The sequence below is a fragment of the Haematobia irritans genome, chromosome 4 (genome assembly GCF_050003625.1).
Source record: "Haematobia irritans isolate KBUSLIRL chromosome 4, ASM5000362v1, whole genome shotgun sequence".
Taxonomy (NCBI): Eukaryota; Metazoa; Arthropoda; class Insecta; order Diptera; family Muscidae; genus Haematobia; species Haematobia irritans.
Window position 1 is genome coordinate 199,864,123 of NC_134400.1, and position 25,459 is coordinate 199,889,581.

At 28.7% G+C, this 25,459-nt stretch overlaps 1 protein-coding gene across 1 annotated transcript in view; it reads left to right on the forward strand.

The window, feature by feature from the left end:
* LOC142235947 (uncharacterized) overlaps nt 1–25,459 on the forward strand; it is an 874,494-nt gene that overhangs the window by 576,401 nt on the left and 272,634 nt on the right. Inside the window, exon 5 of the mRNA XM_075307200.1 lies at nt 23,736–24,467. Within this exon, the coding sequence (XP_075163315.1) occupies nt 23,861–24,467 (607 nt within the window). The 5' untranslated portion in view covers nt 23,736–23,860. The remainder of the gene's footprint in view (nt 1–23,735; nt 24,468–25,459) is intronic.

A 25,459-nucleotide genomic window follows, 5' to 3' on the forward strand; every position in this document is an offset into this window, starting at 1 on the left:
GAACCTTAAATACCCACCACCATGAACCAAATATTAGGGTTTCCTTTGAAATTTCAGGAGGGCAAATCGGATAAAAATACGGTTTCTACAAACCCAAGGAGTTAAATCGGGAGATCTTTCTTATGGGGGCTATACTAAAATATGGACCGATACTCACCGTTTTCGGCACACTTCTTTATGGCTCGAAAATACCTCTAGATTTCCAATTTCAGGCAAATTGGATAACAACTTCAGATTCTAGAAGCCCAAGAAGTAAAATCGGGATATCGGTCTATATGGGGTTAATACCAAAACATGGACCGATACTCACCATTTGTGGCACACCTCTTTATAGTCCTAAAATACCTATAAATTTCCAATTTCAGGCAAATTGTATATAAACTACGTATTCTAGAAGCCCAGAAGTAAAATCGGGAAATCGGTCTATATGGGGGCTATACCAAAATATGGACCGATACTCACCATTTTCGGCACACCTCTTTATGGTCCTAAAATACCTTTAGATTTCTAATATTGGACAAATTGGATAAAAACTACGATTTCTATAAGCCCAAGACTCCAAATCGGGAGGTCGTTTTATATGGGGACCATACGAAAACATAGGCCGATACTCACAATTTTTGGCGGACGTATTTTTGGTCCTACAATACCTCTAGATTTCCAATTTCAGGTAAATTGAATAAAAACTGCGGTTTCTATACGCCCAAGAAGTAAAATCGGGACATCGGTCTATATGGGGGCTATACCAAAATATGGACCGATACTCACTATTTTTGGCACACGTATTTGTGGTCCTACAATACCTTTAGATTTCCAATTTCAGACAAATTGGATAAAAACTACGGTTTCTATAAGCCCAAAACCCCAAATCGGGAGGTCGTTTTATATGGGGACCATACCAAAACATGGACCGATATTCTCAATTTTTGGCACACGTATTTATGGTCCTACAATACTTCTAGATTTCCAATTTCAGGTAAATTGAATAAAAACTGCGGTTTCTATAAGCCCAAGAAGTAAAATCGGGAGATCGGTCTATATGGGGGCTTTACCAAAATATGGACCGATACTCACAATTTTTGGCGGACGTATTTTGGTCCTACAATACCTCTAGATTTCCAATTTCAGGTAAATTCAATAAAAACTGCGGTTTCTATAAGCCCAAGAAGTAAAATCGGGAGATCGGTCTATATAAGGGCTATACCAAAACGTGGACCGATACTCACCATTTTTGGCACACCTCTTTATGGTCATAAAATACCTCTAGATTTCAAATTTCAGGCAAATTGGATAAAAACTACGATTTCTATAAGCCCAAGACCCCAAATCGGGAGGTCGGTTTATATGGGGACTATATCAAAACCTGGACCGATGTAGCCCATCTTCAAACTTGACCTGCCTGCAGACAAAAGACGAGTTTGTGCAAAATTTCAGCACGATTGCTTTATTATTGAAGACTGTAGCGTGATTACAACAGACAGACAGACAGACGGACATCGTAATATCGTCTTAGAATTTCTCCCTGATCAAGAATATATATACTTTATATAGTCGGAAATCGATATTTCGATGTGTTACAAACGGAATGACAAACTTATTATACCCCCGTCACCATTCTATGGTGGTGGGTATAACAAGTATATACGGCCGTAAGTTCGGCCAGGCCGAATCTTATGTACCCTCCACCATGGATTGCGTAGAAGCTTCTACTAAAGACTGTCATCCACAATCGAATTAATTGGGTTGCGGTAACACTTACCGATGGCAAGGTAAAAAAAAAACCTTCATACCACCGTCTTCTCAAAAAAAACCGATTAAGTACGTATATAATTCAGTTTGACAAAATTTTCTGTAGAAATAAAATTTGACAAAATTTTCTATAGAAATAAAATTTTAGCAAAATTTTCTATATCAATAAAATTTTGACAAAATTTTCTATAGAAATAACATTTTGACAAAATTTTCTATAGAAATAAATTTTTACTAAATTTTCAAAAGATTTAAAATTTTGACAACATTCTCTATAAAATTAAAATTTTGATAACATTTTCTACAGAAATAAAATTTTGCAAAATTTTTATATAGAAATAAAATCGGATGAATTTTGCTCGTACAAGTGACTCCGGTGTTCAAATCTGGGGATCTGTTTATATAGGGGCTATATATAATTATGGACTGATATGGACCAATTTTTGAATGGTTCTTAGAGACTATATACTAATATCATGTACCAAATTTCAGCCGGATCGGATGAAATTTGCTTCTCTTAGAGGATCCGCAAACCAAATCTGGGAATCGGTTTAAATGGGGGCTATATATAATTATGGACCGATATGGACCAATTTTTGCATGGTTGTTAGTGACCATACATTAACACCATGTACCAAATTTCAGCCGGATCGGATGAAGTTTGCTCCTCTTAGAGCAATCGCAAGCCAAATTTGGGGGTCCGTTTATATGGGGGCTATACGTAAAAGTGGACTGATATGGACCAATTTTTGCATGGTTGTTAGAGACCATATACTAATGCCATGTACCAAATTTCATCCGGATCGGATGAAAATTGCTTCTCTTAGAGGGCTCGCAAGGCAAATTTGGGGGTCCGTTTATATGGGTGCTATACGTAAAAGTGGACCGATATGGCCCATTTGCAATACCATCCGACCTACATCAATAACAACTACGTGTGCCAAGTTTCAAGTCGATAGCTTGTTTCGTTCGGAAGTTAGCGTGATTTCAACAGACGGACGGACGGACGGACATGCTCAGATCGACTCGGAATTTCACCACGACCCAGAATATATATACTTTATGGGTTCTTAGAGCAATATTTCGATGTGTTACAAACGGAATGACAAAGTTAATATGCCCCCATCCCATAGTGGAGGGTATAAAAATGAAATTATCCTTTAAAAATATAAAAAAAACGAGTTATAAAAAATTTAATTAAAAGAACTCACTTAGTAATTAAAATAAAGAACATCCTTGGGAGGAAATTTTTGGAAGTGCTTTTAAAGTTAACTGATAGTTGGAAATAATGAAAACATGACATATTTTAATTAGCTTGCCTAGCTAAGTCCTTCCTAGTGCTGAACAAAAATTTCAAGAAGAGTTGCTTGAAACTTTTAGAAACTATGAAAATTATCGCTAAATTTCAGCAACTCATCTTCATTGCAATGGCAGAAATAATAATTCAAGGATTCAGGCTGGCTTTCTTCTGAGAACAATTTGAAAATGAAGACATTACAATGTAAGTAAATCGTGCCCGTTTTCATCTGGGAACTGTTTACTCAAGGCAAAGAACAAAAGCAAAAAACCAGAAAGTAAAATTATAATTTTCCCAAAATCACTAAGAAATATTTCAAAGATAAAAGCAAGTGGATTTTCTCCCATCACCCTGGTGGCTCACCTCCTCCTCCTCCTCCTGCATTGAGTGAAATCATGATTTCCAGGATATCCATACACCATGCTGTGAGGGGGGCCCCTAGTAAAGTAAAGAAAAAGTGAGATTGAAGGTAGCAATTTTGGAATTGGACCCCTAAGTGGAGTCAACTGCTTTAGCAGCATGGTTAAATGATAGCCTTATAATGGCACAAAGAGGAGGAGGGGGACTAGAGAAAATGATAACTTTAGCCTTAGTTCAATGAGAATTAAGTACTACCGCCATCTATTCAGCCACCACCAACAACCTCTTCATGAAGTCATGATGGTCTTTGTGTTTGTCTTAGTATTATTATTGCCACCATTGTGATGCAAGGCAGGAGCAGAAGCTAGCCACAGAGGAGGTAACAACATGACCACCATGTTGTTTGGGAAATTTCACTATTTCATTGTGATGCAATGTTGATTGCTTTCCTTTGTTCTGCAAATTGTTTGTCTGTCTGTCAGTCCGTCCGTTCCCGTTTGCGGGAAAGACTTCATAGTCAAAGTCTATTCATGGTGCAGCAGCAGCAACAGCACTAGTATTACCCAGCAAACAAATTTGGAAGTAGTTCTAAAGGCACAACTTATAAAACTGTCCTCCACAAATGTCTTCCCAAAGATGTTCTTTATTTTAATTCAATTTTGTATAACTCCCCTTTATATACCCTCCACCATAAGATGGGGGGTATATTAACTTTGTCATTCCTTTTGTAACACATTGAAATATTGGTCTAAGAGCCCATAAAGTATATATATTCTGGGTCGTGGTGCAATTCTGAGTCGATCTAGCGATGTCCGTCCGTCTGTCCGGCTGTCCTTCCGTCTGTGAAAATCACGCTAACTTCCGAACGAATGCAGTTATCGACTTGAAACTTGGCACAAATAGTTGTTAGTGATGTAGGTCGGATGATATTGCAAATAGGCCATATCGGAATACGTTTACGTATAGCCCCTATATAAACGGACCGCCGGATTTCGCTTATGGAGCCTCTTAGAGAAGCAAATTTCCTCCGATCCGGTTGAAATTTGGTACGTGGTGTTAGTTTATGGTCTCTAACAACCAATCAAAATCGATCCATAATTATATACAGGCCTCATATAAACCGATCCCCAAACTTTACCTCCGGAATCTCTTGGAGCAGCAAAATTCATCCTTATTTAAATTTATAATCACGGTTGCCACTCGAACCATAGATAATATACCAAATTTTATTGCCATAGAAAATTTTGTCAAAATTTAATTTTTCTATAGAAAATTTTGTCAAAATTTTATTTCTATAGAAAATTATATCAAAATTTTATTTCTATAGTAAATTTTGTCAAAATTTCTAACGTATAGAAAATCTTGTCAAAATGTTGTATTTGTATAGCAAATTTTGTCAAAATGTTGTATTTGTATAGAAAATTTTGTCAAAATTTTATTTCTTTAATATAGCAAATTTCTCAAAATTTTGTTTCTATAGAAAATTTTGTCAAAATGTAATTTCTATAGAAAATTTTGCCAAAATTTAATTTCTATAGTAAATTTCTCAAAATTTTATTTCTATAGAAAATTTTGTCAAAATTTAATTTCTATAGAAAAATTTGTCAAATATTTGCTCCTAGAGAAAATGTTGTCGAAATTTTATTTCTATGGAAAATTTTCTCAAAATTTTATTTCTATAGTAAATTTTGTCAAAATTTTATTGCCATAGAAAATTTTGTCAAAATTTTATTTCTATAGAAAATTTTGTCAACATTTTATTTCTATAGAAAATTTTATCAAAATTTTATTTCTGTAGAAAATTTTGTCAAAATTTTATTGCCACAGAAAATTTTGTCATATTTTATTTCTATAGAAAATTTTGTCAAAATTTTATTTCTGAAGAAAAAAATGTTGTCAATAATTTTTAGTGAAGAAAATTTTGTCAAAATTTCATTTCTATAGAAAAAACTTTGTCAAAATTTTATTTCTGAAGAAAATTTTGTCAAAATTTTATTTCTGAAGAAAATTTCTCAAAATTGTATTTCTATTGAAAATTTTGTCAAAATTTTATTTCTATGGAAAATGTTGTCAAAATTTTATTTCTATGGAAAATTTTGTCAAAATTTAATTTCTATCGAAAATTTTGTCAAAATTTTATTTCTAGAGAAAATTTTATTAAAATTTTATTTCTGGAGAAAATTTTGTCAACATTTTATTTCTGGAGAAAAAATGTTGTCAAAATTTTATTTCTGAAGAAAATTTTGACAAAATTTTAGTTCTATAGAAAAAATTTTGTCAACATTTTATTTCTATTGAAAATTTTGTCAAAATTTTATTTCTGAAGAAAATTTTCTCAAAATTTTATTTCTATTGAAAATTCTGTCAAAATTTTGTTCCTATAGAAAATGTTGTCAAAATTTTATTTCTATAGAAAATTTTCTCAAAATTTTATTTTTCTATAGAATATTTTGTCAAAATTTTTTTTCATTTGTTTTGTTTTGTTATTGTTGGTTTTGTTCTTTAAGCATTGTTGTCGTTTCTTTTATTTCAGCTTAAAACCATACATTGACTAAACTACAAGAGTAGCTTAACCAACAGAGGAAAAGAATGTTTGTCAAATTTATTTGGGCAAAGCCCTATAGACTGCAAGATGGTTGGATGGACGCACGTTTCGGAATTACCACATTCCTCATCAGCATCCTCTACTTGCAGCAAAACTATCAACCAATTATCAGAAGAAATTCAGGCAGTTTATTAAACCCAACAAAAACCACACTTGAACCCTCCGAAAAAAGGTTTTACATTGATAGCCGGCTTATGCCGAAATAAATTCGAAACAAACATATCTCTTTTCCTATGCCACTGTCAAATCATCGATTTGAATTCACATGGCTGGGTTTATTTTGAGCGTGCCTCCTCTTCTTTTTCCATTTGTTTTGTTTTGTTATTGTTGGTTTTGTTCTTTAAGCATTGTTGTTATTTTTTTCTATAGAAGATTTTGTCAAAATTTTATTCCTAGAAAAAATTTTGTGAAAATTTTATTTCTATTGAAAATGTTCTCAAAATTTTTATTTCTATAGATAATTGTCTCAAAATTTTATTTCTATAGGAAATTTTGTCAAAATTTTTTCTAAATTTAGATCCTAGAGAAAATGTTGTCGAAATTTTATTTCTATGGAAAATTTTCTCAAAATTTTATTGCCACAGAAAATTTTCTCAAAATTTTATTGCCACAGAAAATTTTCTCAAAATTTTATTGCCACAGAAAATTTTGTCAACATTTTATTTCTAGAGAAAATTTTATTAAAATTTTATTTCTGGAGAAAATTTTGTCAACATTTTATTTCTGGAGAAAAAATGTTGTCAAAATTTTATTTCTGAAGAAAATTTTGTCAAAATTTTAGTTCTATAGAAAAAATTTTGTCAAAATTTTATTTCTATAGAAAAAATTTTGTCAACATTTTATTTCTATTGAAAATTTTGTCAAAATTTTATTTCTGAAGAAAATTTTCTCAAAATTTTATTTCTATTGAAAATTCTGTCAAAATTTTGTTCCTATAGAAAATGTTGTCAAAATTTTATTTCTATAGAAAATTTTCTCAAAATTTTATTTTTCTATAGAATATTTTGTCAAAATTTTTTTTCTATAGAAGATTTTGTCAAAATTTTATTCCTAGAAAAAATTTTGTGAAAATTTTATTTCTATTGAAAATGTTCTCAAAATTTTTATTTCTATAGATAATTGTCTCAAAATTTTATTTCTATAGGAAATTTTGTCAAAATTTTGTTTAAATTTAGATCCTAGAGAAAATGTTGTCGAAATTTTATTTCTATAGAAAATTTTCTCAAAATTTTATTGCCACAGAAAATTTTCTCAAAATTTTATTGCCACAGAAAATTTTCTCAAAATTTTATTGCCACAGAAAATTTTGTCAACATTTTATTTCTATAGAAAATGTTCTCAAAATTTTATTTCTATAGAAAAATTTCTCAAAATTTTGTTTCTATAGAAAATGTTCTCAAAATTTTATTTCTATAAAAAATTTTCTCAAAATTTTATTTATTTAGAAAATTTTCTCAAAATTTTATTTCTATAGAAAATTTTGTCAAAATTTAATTTCTATAGAAAAATTTGTCAAAATTTTGCTCCTAGAGAAAATGTTGTCGAAATTTTATTTCTATGGAAAATTTTCTCAAAATTTTATTTCTATAGTAAATTTTGTCAAAATTTTATTGCCATAGAAAATTTTGTCAAAATTTTATTTCTATAGAAAATTTTGTCAACATTTTATTTCTATAGAAAATTATGTCAAAATTTTATTTCTATAGAAAATTTTATCAAAATTTTATTTCTGTAGAAAATTTTGTCAAAATTTTATTGCCACATAAAATTTTGTCATATTTTTTTCTATAGAAAATTTTGTCAAAATTTTATTTCTGAAGAAAAAATGTTGTCAATAATTTTTTAGTGAAGAAAATTTTGTCAAAATTTCATTTCTATAGAAAAAATTTTGTCAAAATTTTATTTCTGAAGAAAATTTTGTCAAAATTTTATTTCTGAAGAAAATTTCTAAAAAATTTTATTTCTATTGAAAATTTTGTCAAAATTTTGTTCCTAGAGAAAATGTTGTCAAAATTTTATTTCTATGGAAAATTTTCTCAAAATTTTATTGCCATAGAAAACTTTGTCACAATTTTATTTCTATAGCTAATTTTGTCAAAATTTTATTTCTATAGAAAATTTTGTCAAAATTTAATTTCTATCGAAAATTTTGTCAAAATTTTATTTCTAGAGAAAATTTTATTAAAATTTTATTTCTGGAGAAAATTTTGTCAACATTTTATTTCTGGAGAAAAAATGTTGTCAAAATTTTATTTCTGAAGAAAATTTTGACAAAATTTTAGTTCTATAGAAAAAATTTTGTCAACATTTTATTTCTATTGAAAATTTTGTCAAAATTTTATTTCTGAAGAAAATTTTCTCAAAATTTTATTTCTATTGAAAATTCTGTCAAAATTTTGTTCCTATAGAAAATGTTGTCAAAATTTTATTTCTATAGAAAATTTTCTCAAAATTTTATTTTTCTATAGAATATTTTGTCAAAATTTTTTTTCATTTGTTTTGTTTTGTTATTGTTGGTTTTGTTCTTTAAGCATTGTTGTCGTTTCTTTTATTTCAGCTTAAAACCATACATTGACTAAACTACAAGAGTAGCTTAACCAACAGAGGAAAAGAATGTTTGTCAAATTTATTTGGGCAAAGCCCTATAGACTGCAAGATGGTTGGATGGACGCACGTTTCGGAATTACCACATTCCTCATCAGCATCCTCTACTTGCAGCAAAACTATCAACCAATTATCAGAATAAATTCAGGCAGTTTATTAAACCCAACAAAAACCACACTTGAACCCTCCGAAAAAAGGTTTTACATTGATAGCCGGCTTATGCCGAAATAAATTCGAAACAAACATATCTCTTTTCCTATGCCACTGTCAAATCATCGATTTGAATTCACATGGCTGGGTTTATTTTGAGCGTGCCTCCTCTTCTTTTTCCATTTGTTTTGTTTTGTTATTGTTGGTTTTGTTCTTTAAGCATTGTTGTTATTTTTTTCTATAGAAGATTTTGTCAAAATTTTATTCCTAGAAAAAATTTTGTGAAAATTTTATTTCTATTGAAAATGTTCTCAAAATTTTTATTTCTATAGATAATTGTCTCAAAATTTTATTTCTATAGGAAATTTTGTCAAAATTTTGTCTAAATTTAGATCCTAGAGAAAATGTTGTCGAAATTTTATTTCTATGGAAAATTTTCTCAAAATTTTATTGCCACAGAAAATTTTCTCAAAATTTTATTGCCACAGAAAATTTTATTGCCACAGAAAATTTTGTCAACATTTTATTTCTATAGAAAATGTTCTCAAAATTTTATTTCTATAGAAAAATTTCTCAAAATTTTATTTCTATAGAAAATTTTGTACAAATTTTATTTATTTAGAAAATTTTCTCAAAATTTTATTTCTATAGAAAATTTTGTCAAAATTTTATTTCATTAAAACAATTGTGTCAAAATATTATTTCTATAGTAAATTCTATAAAAAATTGTCTCAACATTTTATTTCTGTAGAAAAATTTCTCAAAATTTTTTTCTATAGACAATTTTCTCAACATAATTTTGTCCAAATTTTATTTATTTAGAAAATTTTCTCAAAATTTTATTGCCAATTTTGACAAAATTTTATATCTATCGAAAATTTTGTTAAAATTTTATTTCTGTAGAAAATTTTTTACAAAATTTTATTTCTGCAGAAAAAATTTTGTCAAAATTTTATTTCTGAAGAAAATTTTCTCAAAATTTTATTACTATAGAACATTTTCTCAAAATTTTATTTCTATACTAAATTTTGTCCAAATTTTATTTATATACTAAATTTTGTCCAAATTTTATTTATATAGAAAATTTTGTCACAATTTTATTTCTATAGAAAATTTTGTCAAAATTTCATTCCTAGATAAAATTTTGTCAAATTTTTATTTCTATAGAAAAATTTCTCAAAATTTTGTTTCTATAGAAAATTTTCTCAAAATTTTATTTCTATAGTAAATTTTGTCCAAATTTTGTTTATTTAGAAAATTTTGTCAAAATTGTATTTCTATAGAAAATTTTCTCAACATTTTATTTCTATAGTAAATGTTGTCAAAATTTTATTTCTACAGAAAATTGTGTCAAAATGTTATTTCTATAGAAAATTTTGTCAAAGTTTTATTTCTATAGAAAATTTTGTCAAAATTTTATTTCCATATAACATTTTGTCAAAATTTTATTTCTATAGAAATTTTTGTCAAAATTTTATTTCTATAGAAAATTTTGCCAAAATTTTATTTCTATAGAAAATTGTGTCAAAATATTATTTTTGTAGTAAATTCTATAGAAAATTGTCTCAACATTTTATTTCTATAGAAAAATTTGTCAATATTTTGCTTTAATAGAAAATTTTCTCAAAATTTTATTTATATAGAAAATTTTGTCCAAATTTTATTTATTTAGAAAAAATTCTCAAAATTTTATTGCCAATTTTGACAAAATTTTAAATCTTTCAAAAATTTTGTCAAAATTTTATTTCTGTTGAAAAATTTTTGTCAAAATTTTATTTCAGTAGAAAAAATTTTGTTAAAATTTTATTTCTGAAAAAAATTTTCACAAAATTTTATTTCTATAGAAAATTTTCTCAAAATTTTATTTCTATAGTAAATTTTGTCCAAATTTTATTTATATAGAAAATTTTGTCACAATTTTATTTCTATAGAAAATTTTGTCAAATTTTTATTTCTACAGAAAATTTTGTCAAAATTTTATTTCTATAGAAACTTTTGTCTAAATTTTATTTCTATAGACAAAATTTTGTCAAAATTTTATTTCTATAGAAAAGTTATGAAGCGCCATTTAGTTGTAGAGGAATATTTTGCAAAATCTTTCGAAACATAAAGAATTCTACCCATCTACCAAACAATAAAAAATCTGCCCTTTTTGGTAGAATTCTACCTACTGTGGTAACCGTGTTGATAATATAAATTCCCCCCCATATAAAGCGACCACCATATTTCACTTCGGTCTCTCTAAAATTCATATCGGTTCGTAATTATTTCTTCCCCATATATACCGGTCAAGAACTGAATATATACGTATTCAATCGGTTTTTTTTGTCTAATATATATACCGTATGGGCTAACTTACAATTTAGAAGATGATGTTAAGAAATTTTAAGATGCCTTGCCATCGGCCGCAACCCAAATAATTCGATTTTGGATGCCAGTTTTTACTTGAAGTTTATACGCAATCCATGGTGGAAGGTACATAAGATTCGGCTTGGCCGAACTTACGGCCGTATATACTTGTCCGTATATATGTAGTTTAAAAACAGAGTAAGAATTAATAAAATTTAAAAAATTATTTAAATTTTGTCGTATAAAAAAATGCTAAATTTATTTTAGAAAAATTCCGAATTTTTGAAAATGTTTTTGAAATGTTCAGAGAGGCGTTAAAATACATTAAAAATTATAAAAAAATTATACAAATTATATATTGTTTGCAACATATCACAAAACTTTTCAATTCACATCCAAAACACTGAATTCGGATCACACCTAAAGAAGTAATGCAAATTCGGCTGTTGAAATGGAGGACTTCCATCCTATGACAAGCCCATGTTAAATTCATCGCTTCTGCGTCAATTTTGCATCACTTACGGATTCAAAAAGAACATTTTCACTACTTTCTTGGTGACGCTTTTTTTCTTTTTGCTGGGTGGTTAAGTCTACGCCAACGCCACCACGCCACAATAAAGATGGAGTGTGCAAAAAAAAAGCCAAACGACTTACTATCATAACGCTTCAAATTATAATAACTCTATTAGGGAACAACTGAAAATACAGTTCTGCCTTTTAATCCAAAAAAAAAAACGAAGGAACGCCATAGTGGAACAATCATCCTTGCGTCTGCAATTCCAGCACCACTGTATACTGCCTGCCATCACCACCAATAATAATCCAACAAAACAAGTGATGTTAAAAATTTTCATAATTTTTTCGGGTTTTTTATGGTTGCTGCGAGAGTTGCTGGTGTTGGTTGTTGCATACAACATTGCAGCAATTTTACAATGATTGCTGCATATGTTTCCCATACACTTCTTAAAGATTTCATGGCATAACTTTAATGTTGCCTAAAGAGAGCGGAGAGGAGTTTGTTTTTTTTCGCAATGGCTTTTTTGCATTACCATAGGGGGTAGCATTTGTTTTCTCAAGGTACACAAAGAAAAATTTACTAATTTGGTAGAGCTGCAGTTGTCGCCACCGATTATTGTCGATTGCATCAATAAAAACATTTTATGGGGAATAATTTTTAAATATACACACGCAGAGAAAGAATACACAGATAGAAAATCTTCAGATTTAATTTAATGACATTAATTTATCCAAATTTTTTTATTATTTGAAATTGCTCCAATCACGAAAATGAGGACATCAATCACAACGTTTATCTTCTATAATATAAAATTTCATAGAAAAAACAAGTAAGGAAAGTCTAAAGTCGGGCGGGGCCGACTATATTATACCCTGCACCACTTTGTAGATCTAAATTTTCGATACCATATCACATCCGTCAAATTTGTTGGGGGCTATATATAAAGTTTTGTCCCAAATACATACATTTAAATATCACTCGATCTGGACAGAATTTGATAGACTTCTACAAAATCTATAGACTCAAAATTTAAGTCGGCTAATGCACTAGGGTGGAACACAATGTTAGTAAAAAAATACTAACATTGTGTTCCACGTTTAAATCTGAAGCAATTTTAAGGAAACTTCGAAAAAGTTTATTTATGATTTATCGCTCGATATATATGTATTAGAAGTTTAGGAAAATTAGAGTCATTTTTACAACTTTTCGACTAAGCAGTGGCGATTTTACAAGGAAAATGTTGATATTTAGACCATTTTTGTCGAAATCAGAAAAACATACATATGGGAGCTAAATCTAAATCTGACCGATGTCAACCAAATTTGGCACGCATAGCTACAATGCTAATTCTACTCCCTGTGCAAAATTTCAACTAAATCGGAGTTAAAAATTGGCCTCTGTGGTCATATGAGTGTAAATCGGGCGAAAGCTATATATGGGAGATATATCTAAATCTGAACCGATTTCAACCAAATTTGGCACGCATAGCTACAATGCTAATTCTACTCCCTGTGCAAAATTTCAACTAAATCGGAGTTAAAAATTGGCCTCTGTGGTCATATGAGTGTAAATCGGGCGAAAGCTATATATGGGAGATATATCTAAATCTGAACCGATTTCAGCCAAATTTGGCACGTATAGCTACAATGCTAATTCTACTCCCTGTGCAAAATGTCAACTAAATCGGAGCCAAAAATTGGCCTCTGTGGTCATTTGAGTGTAAATCGGGCGAAAGCTATATATGGGAGCTATATCTAAATCTGAACCGATTTCAACCAAATTTGACACGCATAGCTACAATGCTAATTCTACTCCCTATGCAAAATTTCAACTAAATCGGAGCAAAAAATTGGCCTCTGTGAGCAAATGAGTGTAAATCGGGCGAAAGCTATATATGGGAGCTATATCTAAATCTGAACCGATTTGGCTGATGTTTTGCAAGTTTTTCGAGACTCATAAAATATTCGTATGTACGGAATTTGAGGAAGATCGGTTGATATACACGCCAATTATGACCAGATCGGTGAAAAATATATATGGCAGCTATATCTAAATCTGAACCGACTTTTTCCAAAATCAATAGGGATCGTCTTTGAGCCGAAACAGGACCCTATACCAAATTTTAGGACAATCGGACTAAAACTGCGAGCTGTACTTTGCACACAAAAATACATCAACAGACAGACAGACGGACAGACAGACAGACAGACAGACAGACGGACATCGCTAAATCGACTCAGAATTTAATTCTAAGACGATCGGTATACTAAACGATGGGTCTCAGACTTTTCCTTCTTGGCGTTACATACAAATGCACAAACTTATTATACCCTGTACCACAGTAGTGGTGAAGGGTATAATCATGAACGGCAGACACGCTTCAAAACGATCTGTTCATGAAAATGAATCAATTGACATGTGGCGTCAAACGTACAACAGGCGGTGTCAATCTGACAACGACAAAATGATACCATGCGCTGCCAAAACAACAGCCATCGTTCATGATCTAACAACGTAATGGTTACGAATCGTATCGGAAATTTTTTTTATATAAATACTAAAAAATGTGATGTCTGCACATGCAGTAGATCCCCAGATTTGACCTCCGAAGCCTAGGTATGTAGTCTTTTAAAAGCATGCAAAACTCGGTCCATATCGGTCCATAATTATATATAGTCCCCATATAAACCGATCCCCAGATTTGAACTCCAGTGCCTCTTGGAAGAGCAAACATTGTCAAAATTTTATTTCGATAGAAAATTTTGTCAAAATTTTATTTCTATAGAAAAATTTATAAAAATTTTATTTCTATATAAAATTTTATTTCTATAGAAAATTTTGTCAAAATTTTAATTCTATAGGAAATTTTGTCAAAAATTTATTTCTATAGAAAATTTTGTTAAAATTTTAATTCTATAGAAAATTTTGTCAAAATTTTATTTCTATAGAAAATTTTGGTAAAATTTTATTTCTATGGAAAATTTTGGTAAAATTTTATTTCTAAAGAAAATTTTGTCAAAATTTTATTTTTATAGAAAATTTTGTCAAAATTTTATTTCTATAGAACATTTTATCAAAATTTTATTTCTATAGAAAATTTTGGTAAAATTTTATTTCTATAGAAAATTGTGGTAAAATTTTATTTCTTTGGAAAATTTTGGTAAAATTTTATTTCTATAGAAAATTTTTGGTAAAATTTTATTTCTATAGAATATTTTGGTAAAATTTTATTTCTATGGGAAATTTTGGTAAAATTTTATTTCTATAGAAAATTTTGTCAAAATTTAATTTCTATATAACATTTTGTCAAAATTTTATTTCTATAGAAAATTTTGTAAAAATTTTATTTCTATAGAAAATTTTGTCAAAATTTTATTTATATAGAAAATTTTGTCAAAATTTTATTTCTATAGAACATTTTGTCAAAATTTTATTTGTAAAGCAAATTTAGAATGGCTGTTCATCGGATAAAACCAAATTCGTTCTAGCAATAAATTCAGCTCACGAACAAGTTTTCTACCACTACGGCGTGGAATTTGATCACATCTGCCCTTCACTTTTTGGATGCAATATTGTCAGTACCACTGTAACGATCAATGATACGAGTAACAACAGCAGCCCCTTTGTGGTTTTCCAGCCAAATATACCATAAATCACAATCAAAACAATTTTATCAAAATTTTATATCAATAGACAATTTAGTCAAAATTTTATTTTTATAGAAAATTTAGTCAAAATTTTATTTCTATAGAAAATTTTGTCTAAATGATTTTGTAAACTTGTATACAAAAATGCTGAAAGGCTACAACGATAGCCCCTTTGTGGTTTCCCAGCCAAATATACCATACATTTTTTACACAAAATGTTGTCAAAATTTTTATTTCTATAGAAAATTTTATCAGAATTTTATTTCTATAGAAAATTTTGTCAACATTTTATTTCTACAAAAAATTTAGTCAACATTTTATTTCTATGGAAAATTTTGTCAAAATTTTATTTTTGCAGAAAATTTAGAAAAAGTTGTCAAAATTGTATTTCTATAGAAAATTTTGTCTAAATTTTATTTCTATAGACAATTTTGTCAAAATTTTATTTCCATAGAAAATTTTGTCAAAATTTTATTTCTATAGAAAATTTTGTCAAAATTTTATTTCTATAGAAAATTTTGTGAAAATTAATTTGTAAACTTGTATACAAAAATGCTGAAAGGCTATAACGATAGCCCCTTTGTGGTTTTCCAGCTACATATACCACAATTACAAAAATTTTATCAAAATTTTATTTCTATAGAAAATTTTGTTAAAATTTTATTTTTATAGACAATTTTGTCAAAATTTTATTTATACAGAAAATTTTGTAAAAAAATTATTTTTTATACAAAATTTTGTCAACATTTTTGTTTCTATAGAAATTTTTATGAGAATTTTATTTCTATAGAAAATTTTGTCAACATTTTATTTCTATAAAAAATTTAGTCAACATTTTATTTCTATGGAAAATTTTGTCAAAATTTTGTTTCTATCGAAAATGTTATTTCTATAGAAAATTTAGTTAAAATTTTATTTTGATAGAAGATGTTGTCAAAATTGTATTTCTATAGAAAATTTTGTCAAAATTTTATTTCTATAGACAATTTTGTCAAAATTTTATTTCTATAGAAAATTTTGTGAAAATTAATTTGTAAACTTGTATACAAAAATGCTGAAAGGCTATCACGATAGCCCCTTTGTGGTTTTTCAGCCAAAAATACCACAATTACAAAAATTTTATCAAAATTTTATTTCTATAGAAAATTTTGTTAAAATTTTATTTTTATAGACAATTTTGTCAAAATTTTATTTAAACAGAAAATTTTGTAAAAAAAATATTTTTTACACAAATTTTTGTCAAAATTTTTATTTTTATAGAAATTTTTATCAGAATTTTATTTCTATAGAAAATTTAGTCAACATTTTATTTCTATGGAAAATTTTGTCAAAATTTTGTTTCTATGGAAAATTTTGTTTCTATCGAAAATTTTATTTCTATAGAAAATTTAATCAAAATTTTATTTTTATAGAAAATGTTGTCAAAATTGTATTTCTATAGACAAGTTTGTCAAAATTTTATTTCTATAGACAATTTTGTCAAAATTTTATTTCTATAGAAAAAATTTAAAATTTTACCAAAATTTAATTTCTATAGAAAATTTTGTCAAAATTTTATTTCTATAGAAAATTTTGTCAACATTTTATTTCTATCAAAAATTTTATTTCTATACAAAATTGTGTCAAAATTTTAGTTCTATAGACAATTTAGTCATAATTCTCTTGTAAACTTGTATACAATAAAAGGAACTGTCACTGGAATAAATCTGTCAGTTGGCAGACGTGTGTATTAAAAATAATTGCAACCTGAAATTGGTTGCAATACCTATTAACCAATGTAGCGATGGCATGTGTCTCGATTGATCTGGTTCTGGGTTGTTATTGATGTCAGACCGCAAATGGGCTATATCGGTCCAGGTATAGCCTCCACATAAACCGATCCCCAAATGTGACTTCTGTAGCCTCATAGAGGAGCAAATTTCATGTCGAGATTAAAGCGAAAATAAGGGGTTTGCAGTGAAGCCACTGTCACTATGACACTCATCTTCTCAGTGTATATAAACAAAAAGGGAAACTATAATTTTTGATTTCGCATTTTGTAGTACCTAGTTGTGGCGCAGGCGCTGTTGTTGTAATATCATATTTAAAAAAAAATGATTTTTCTTTAGGAAGTTTTTGTGTTTTGTTTTTCGTGCTGTTGTTGTTGTTCATTTTTAAGCACTTTTTTCGGGCAATTCGTGTGGAGTGACGTGAAGCAGTGTTGGGCCCACGTTATTGTTAATGTAGCACTTGAAGTGTGGTACAAAACTACGAGTGCTGTTCCAATCCACAGTCATTCACATAGCCCTCATCGACTTGATTGTGTGGCCTATTGGTGGAGTGGCAATATGCCGACATTTTCAGGCATTTTAAGTAAAACGTTTCAATCCATCTTCTCCACTTTGCCAATGGTCGTCCCCATCGTTGGTGGGATTCCTTTTTTTTTTGTAAATTTCATAGATGAATTCTTCATGAACTCTATAGAGCTGGGATTTCATCTGGAAACGATCTACAATATGGGTGGCCTTATGGTATGAGAGAAGTTTCATAAATGGATAAAATGCTTTGGAGATTTGGTCAGGAGACCTGGGAGCTCAACACAAGGACAGTCACAATTGGTTTTGGGTTAACAGTTACCAGTCACTTTAAATTTATTACAATTATCATAATCAAATGCGCCTGTCTATAACCATGGTGGGTGCATGGATGGATGAATGGCTGATTGTCTGGCAATTGGATTTGTAGACTGATTTTATTTGCCGGTTAGTGATTTAATTTGGAGTTTTTTTACTACTAACCACTTAAAGACTTAAGGCTGCATGGTACAGGTTGGACTAGTTATTACCCACGGGTTTTTATGAATATATTTGAGAAGCATTGCCTTTAAAACATTGCTTTTAAAAAATTGACAAAATATATGAATGGTCCTTGATGGTTGACATTATGGAAATTGTGTAAATGGCTTAATTTAGACCAGGACATGGATGAACAATGCGATCTTATTAAAAACAAAATTAGTTAAAATCGCATCAACGTAAATTGAAGACAAACATTTTTATATTAACCACCATGGGATGGGGTTATAGTACGGTTGCCATTCCATTTTTTAACATCGAAATTTTGTCAAAATTTTATTTCTATAGAAAATTTTATCAAAATTTTATTTCTATAGAAAATTTTATCAAAATTTTATTTCTATAGAAAATTTTATTAAAATTTTATTTCTATAGAAAATCTTTTCAAATTTTTTTTTCTATAGAAAATTTTTTCAAAATTTTATTTCTATAGAAAATTTTTTCAAACTTATATAATTTATATTCCAAAAAGTTTTTCCTTTCTGGTGCAATTCGGATGGTCAAACTGAAACGGGTTCATAAGAGTTTGGCCTAGATTGGTTCATGAGTTCTACTAAGTTATCCCAAGATATGTCCTTTGAAATGAGTCCAAGTCGTACATTAAAGTGTAAATTTATCCCGCCAATGACACATCCATGTTAATGTACGTTTTGACGAGAACGTAGTGCTGGTCCATACACAGAAAAAAATATCAGCATCTTTTTTCCAATTGCAATTTTAATTGAATTTCAATCATAAAAAAGTGAACCCACCTGGAGAGAAAATGTTGTTTTTTTTTAATTAAAATTTTAAAAGATTTAAAATTTTCAAATATTTTTGGAAATTTATTAATGCATCTAAGTATGCAAAAATAATTAAAATAAGGAAAATATTCGCACATTTGGCAAATCTTACATAAAATCAACAAATATTCTTGAACTAACCCTAGGCGGAAATGGATCAACCACAGATCTTGAACACGACTAGTTGCTGACGTCTACACAAGAAAAAATATTTTTTGTCTTCAATCACAAAATTAATTTTTCATATCGTCAATCACAGAAATGATAGCAACAATCACCAAAGTCAATTTTAATTTTCTATAGAAATAGCATTTTGATAAAATTTTCTATAGAAATAAAATATTGACAAAATTTTCTATAGAACTAAATTTTGACAAAATTTTGTATAGAAATAAAATTTTGATAAGATTTTCTATAGAAATAAAATTTTGACAAAATTTTCTATAGCACTAAATTTTGAAAAAACTTTTGTGTAGAAATGAAATTTTGATAAAATTTTCTATAGAAATAAAATGTTGACAAAATTTTCTACAGAAATAAAATTTTGACAAAATTTTCTATGGAAATAAAAGTTTGACAAAATTTTCTATAGAAATAAAATTTTGAGAACATTTTCTGTCGAAATAAAATTTTGACACAATTTTCTATAGAAATAAACTTTTGACAAAATTTTTTACAGAAATGAAATTTTGATAAAATTTTCTATAGAAATAAAATTTTGACAAAATTTTCTATAGAAATAAAATTTTCAGAAAATTTTCTATAGAAATAAAATTTTGACAACTTTTTTTATCGAAATAAAATTTTAACAAAATTTTCTATAGAAATAAAATTTTATATAGGAATAAAATTTTGATAAAATTTTCTATAGAAATAAAATTTTGACAAAATTTTCTATAGAAATAAAATTTTGACAAAATTTACTATAGAAATAAAATTTTCAGAAAATTTTCTATAGAAATAAAATTTTAACAAAATGTTTTATAGAAATAAAATTTTGACAAAATTTTATATAGAAATAAAATTTTCTATAGAAATAAAATTTTGACAAAATTTTCTATAGAAATAACATTTTGAGAACATTTTCTATAGAAATAAAATTTTCAGAAAATTTTCAATTGTAATAAAATTTTGACAAAATTTTCTATAGAAATAAAATTTTCAGAAAATTTTCCATAGAAATAAAAATTTGACGAAATTTTCTATAGAAATAAAATTTTGACAAAATTTTCTATAGAAATAAAATTTTGAGAACATTTTCTATAGAAATAAAATTTTCAGAAAATTTTCAATAGTAATAAAATTTTGACAAAATTTTCTATAGAAATAAAAATTTGACAAAATTTTCTATAGAAATAAAATTTTCTGAAAATTTTCTATAGAAATAAAATTTTGACAAAATTTTCTATAGAAATAAAATTTTGAGAACATTTTCTATAGAAATAAAATTTTGACAAAATTTTCTATAGAAATAAAATTTTGCGAACATTTTCTATCGAAATAAAATTTTGATAAAATTTTCTATAGAAATAAAATTTTGAGAACATTTTCTATAAAAACAAAATTTTCTATAGAAATAAAATTTTGACAAAATTTTCTATAGAAATAAAATTTTGACAATATTTTCTATAGAAATAAAATTTTGACAAAATGTTCTATAGTAATAAAATGTTGACAAACTTTGCTACAGAAATAACATTTTGACAACATTTTTCTATCGAAATAAAATTTTGAGAAAATTTTCTATAGAAGTAAAATTTTAACAAAATTTTTTTAGATATTAAATTTTGACAAAATTTTCTATAGAAATAAAATGTTGATAAAATTTTCTATTGAAATAAAATTTTGACAAAATTTTCTATACAAATACAATTTTGACAAAATTTTCTATAGAAATAAAATGTTGATAACATTTTCTATAAAAATAAAATTTTGACAAATTTTTCTATACAAATACAATTTTGACAAAATTTTCCATAGAAATAAAATTTTGCAAAAAAAAATGCTATAAAAATTAAATTTTGACACAATTTTCTATAGAAATTAAATTTTGACAAAATTTTCTATAGAAATAAAATTTTGAGAAAAATTTTCTATAGAAATAAAATTTTGACAAAATTTTCTATAGTAATAAAATTTTGAGAAAAATTTTCTATAGAAATAAAATTTTGACCAAATTTTCTATAGTAATAAAATGTTGCCAAACTTTTCTATAGAAATAACATTTTGACAACATTTTTCTATAGAAATAAATTTTGGACAAAATTTTTTATAGAAATAAAATTTTGGTAAATTATTATTTGCGATAAGGACCAATTTTTGTGTGATTGGCGATCGGCTATATATAACTATAGACCGATATGGACTAATTTTTGCGTGGTTATTAGAGACCATATACCTACAACACGTACCAAATTTCAACCGGATCGGATGAATTTTACTCCTCCAAGAGGCTCCGGAGGTCAAATCTGGAGAACGGTTTATATGAGGGCTATATATAATTATGGACCGATATGGGCCAATTCTGTCACAGTTGTTAAATATCTCCATGTTCCAAATTTCAACCGGATTGGATGAAATTTGCTTCTCTTAGGGATTCCGCAAGCCAAATCTGGGGATCGGTTTATATGGGGGCTATATATAATTATGGACCGATGTGGACCTATTTTTGCATGGTTGTTAGAGACCACATACCAACATCATATACCAAATTTCAGGCGGATCGGATGAAATTTGCTTCTCTTTGAGGCTCCGCAAGCCAAATCTGGGGATCGGTTTATATGGGGGCTATATATAATTATGGACCGATGTGGACCAATTTTTGCATGGTTGTTAGAGACCATATACCAACACCATGTACCAAATGTCAGCCGGATGGGATGAAATATGCTTCTCTTATAGCAGTCGCAAACCAAATTTGAGGGTCCGTTTATATGGGGGCTATACGTAAAAGTGGACCGATATGGCCCATTTGCAATACCATCCGACCTACTCCAATAACAACTATTTATGCCAAGTTTCATATCGATAGCTTGTTTCGTTCGGAACTTAGCGTGACTTCAACAGTCCGACGGAGGGAGCCACCGTGGTGCAATGGTTAGCATGCCCGCCTTGCACACACAAGGTCGTGGGTTAGATTCCTGCTTCGACCGAACACCAAAAAGTTTTTCAGCGGTGGATTATCCCACCTCAGTAATGCTGGTGACATTTCTGAGGGTTTTAAAGCTTCTCTAAGTGGTTTCACTGCAATGTGGAACGCCGTTCGGACTCGGCTATAAAAAGGAGGTCCCTTGTCATTGAGCTTAACATGGAATCGGGCAGCACTCAGTGATAAAAGAGAAGTTCACCAATGTGGTATCACAATGGACTGAATAGTCTAAGTGAGCCTGATACATCGGGCTGCCACCTAACCTAACCTAACCTAAACAGTCCGACGGACGGACATGCTTAGATCGACTCAGAATTTCACCACGACCCAGAATATATATACTTTATGGGGTCTTAGAGCAATATTTCGATGTCTTACAAACGGAATGACAAAGTTAATATAGCCCCCATCATATGGTGGAGGGTATAAAAAAAATTAAAAATTACGATAAAGTAGAGAATTGGTATTAGTCCGGCGATATGCTTTTAGGGCCAATTTGCACCAATTTTCCTTTGGGAAGATTTAATTAAAGTGGCTATAGAAATTTTCGTTGATTGTTTTCTGAGTGCAACTGGGAAGAAAATTTTGATTTCTAGCTGATGGCCTCAGTTGCTAAAGCTTCCCCTTATTTTTTCCCACTACTCATCTTATATTTACTATAAGTTTAGTATAGTTTTAAATAAATAAATTTTGATTAGTCTTGGCGAACATTTTTGTACACATTTGATACAAAATTGTGTACAAAATATGCAATCCTTCTTCACCATCTACGGTATCCCAGTGGAGGAACACATATGGTCATCTTTTGATGAAAATCTCTATTCCTTTTGTTACAAAATGTTTTACACTTGTACTATTTTTCTTTGGTAAACATATGGTATCTGTTTGATTATTGGTATAGTACTCTTCTGGTACAAAATACATACGGTAGTATGGTGAAAAATGTGGTACCATATAGGTCCAATCGTATGAAATATGGTTCTCCACTGGTGATAAATCTTGTACTCTTTTGATATAAAGTATGGTACTTTTTGGCAACAGCTATGACATTCTTTAGGCAAAAATGTGGTATCTTGTGGTCCAATGGCACTCTTTTGATGAGAAATATGGTACTCCTTCGGTACAGGATATGCTGAACATGTTTACATGTTTGATACAAACTAGGGTACCTGTTTGGTAGCTTCGGATACAAAATATAAAATTTTTATTTGGTGGAAAATGTGGTACTATTTTATTGAAAAATTATGTACCATCATGGTACAAAATATTAAAAATTATACATAAAAATACATAATTGGTATAAAATACATTAATTTGTTGGCACACTACATAATATTTTTGACAAAAGCTATGGTTCCTGTCTTCGCCATAAAATATGATACTTTTTGACACAAAATATGGTACAGTAGGCTACTCCTTTGAAACTACATTTTAGTATACTTTTGGTAAAAAATATGGTACTAAACGTCCATTTTCATTTGTAGTCAATTATTCAGAAATTCAACCTTTCGGAATTTATTCGATTTATATTCTTCATATGTTAATTGAGATCCAAATGAAGATTGCAACAGTTATGATAAATTGTCCTACTTATGAACCCATCAAACCTGTACTATAATTCAGACCTACTATATTGCTTTCATATTCCCAGTATTGTTCAAAACTTACACTCTCTCTTCTTATTTCTTTACAGATTTGAATTAATCCAAATAGCCAGAAAGTATAACCACCTAAAGGAATTGCCTTATAAACCTTAGGATAAGGAAACATTCTTCATAATTGTGAGCCAAGTGAAAGAGGGCAAGAAATTTTGAAATCATGTTTGCCCGCCTTCCCGGTCAGCAGGGCGAAGACATATTTGCGGGTGCCACCACAACGGTACGTTCCGCATTTCCCAACTCTCGTCTGGACTCCCTTAACAATCACAATTATCAATCGCCACCGCTACCACCTCATCACAATCACCAATCACACCAGTCACACAATTATGCAGCAGCCACGGCTGGATCATCAGCGACAGGCGTAACCCAACAGCCACATGGAATGGGCAATCAATTGTTGTCACCCTATGATCCGGCGATAGCAAGGGACGTTTTGGCCACAACAGCAACGACACTGAATAATGGGGCTGGGGCAGCGGCTGATGCCTTTGCTACGGCCAGCAGCGATGGTAGTAGTAGTGGTTCAAATCTCTTACCTGCCACAGATGACGACGATTGGTGGTCGAATGCCATCGAAGAGGATACATTTGACTCACCATTGGCCTTCGATGCTAGCGAAAATGGTCTATGGAATGGACGTTTTGTGCCGCCACCACCGCGACCACCATTTCTCGATGAGAGTGTGGCCGCCGATGGTTTGACAACCTGTGATCTATGCACATGGGCATGGCAACGTAATGCCTATTCACTGGATGGATCGATAGGTAAGTGGGCGTTGGTCCAACACCCAATATCTTGGGAGTCATTTTTCAAAGTTTTACTATACAAATTTACACTCGAGAAAAATTCGTATGAAATGGAAAAATGAGGGAGAAATTGAATATAAGAAAAATCTTAAAAGATAGGCCTAGTTTTGAAAAAAATATAGAAAATTTTGCCAAAATTTTATTTCTATCGAAAATTTTGTCAAAATTGTGTTTCTATAGAAAATTGTGTCAAAATTTTATTTCTATAGAAAATGTTGTCAAAATTTTATTTCTATATAAAATTTTATTTTATAGAAAATTTTCTCAAATTTCTTTTTCCATAGCAAATTTGTCAACATTTTATTTCTATAGAAAGTTTCGTCAAAAATTTTTCAGTATATTATTTGATAGAAAACTTGGTCAAATTTTATTTCTATAGAAAATGTCAAAATTTTATTTCTATAGAAAATGTTGTCAAAATTTAATTTCCATAAAAAATGTTATCACAATTTTATTTTATAGACAATTTTTTCAAAATTTTATTTTCTATAGAAAATTTTGTCAAAATTTTATTTCTATCGAAAATTTTGTCAAGAATTTGTTTCTATAGAAAATTTTGTCAAAATTTTATTTCTATAGAAAATGTTGCCAAAATTGTATTTCTATATAAAATTTTATCAAAATTTTATTTTATAGAAAACTTTCTCAAATTGTTTTTCCATAGAAAGTTTTGTCAAAATTGTATTTCTATCGAAAATGTTGCCAAATTGTATGTCTAAAGCAAATTTTTTCAAAATTTTATTTCAATAGAAAATGTCAAAATTTTATTCCTATAGAAAATGTCAAAATTTTATTTCTATAGAAAATGTCAAAATTTTATTTCTATATAAAATGTTATCAAAATTCTATTTTATACAAAATTTTCTCAAATTTTTTTTCCATAGAAAATTTTGTCAAAATTTTATTTCTATCGAAAATGTTGTCAAAATTGTATTTCTAAAGCAAATTTT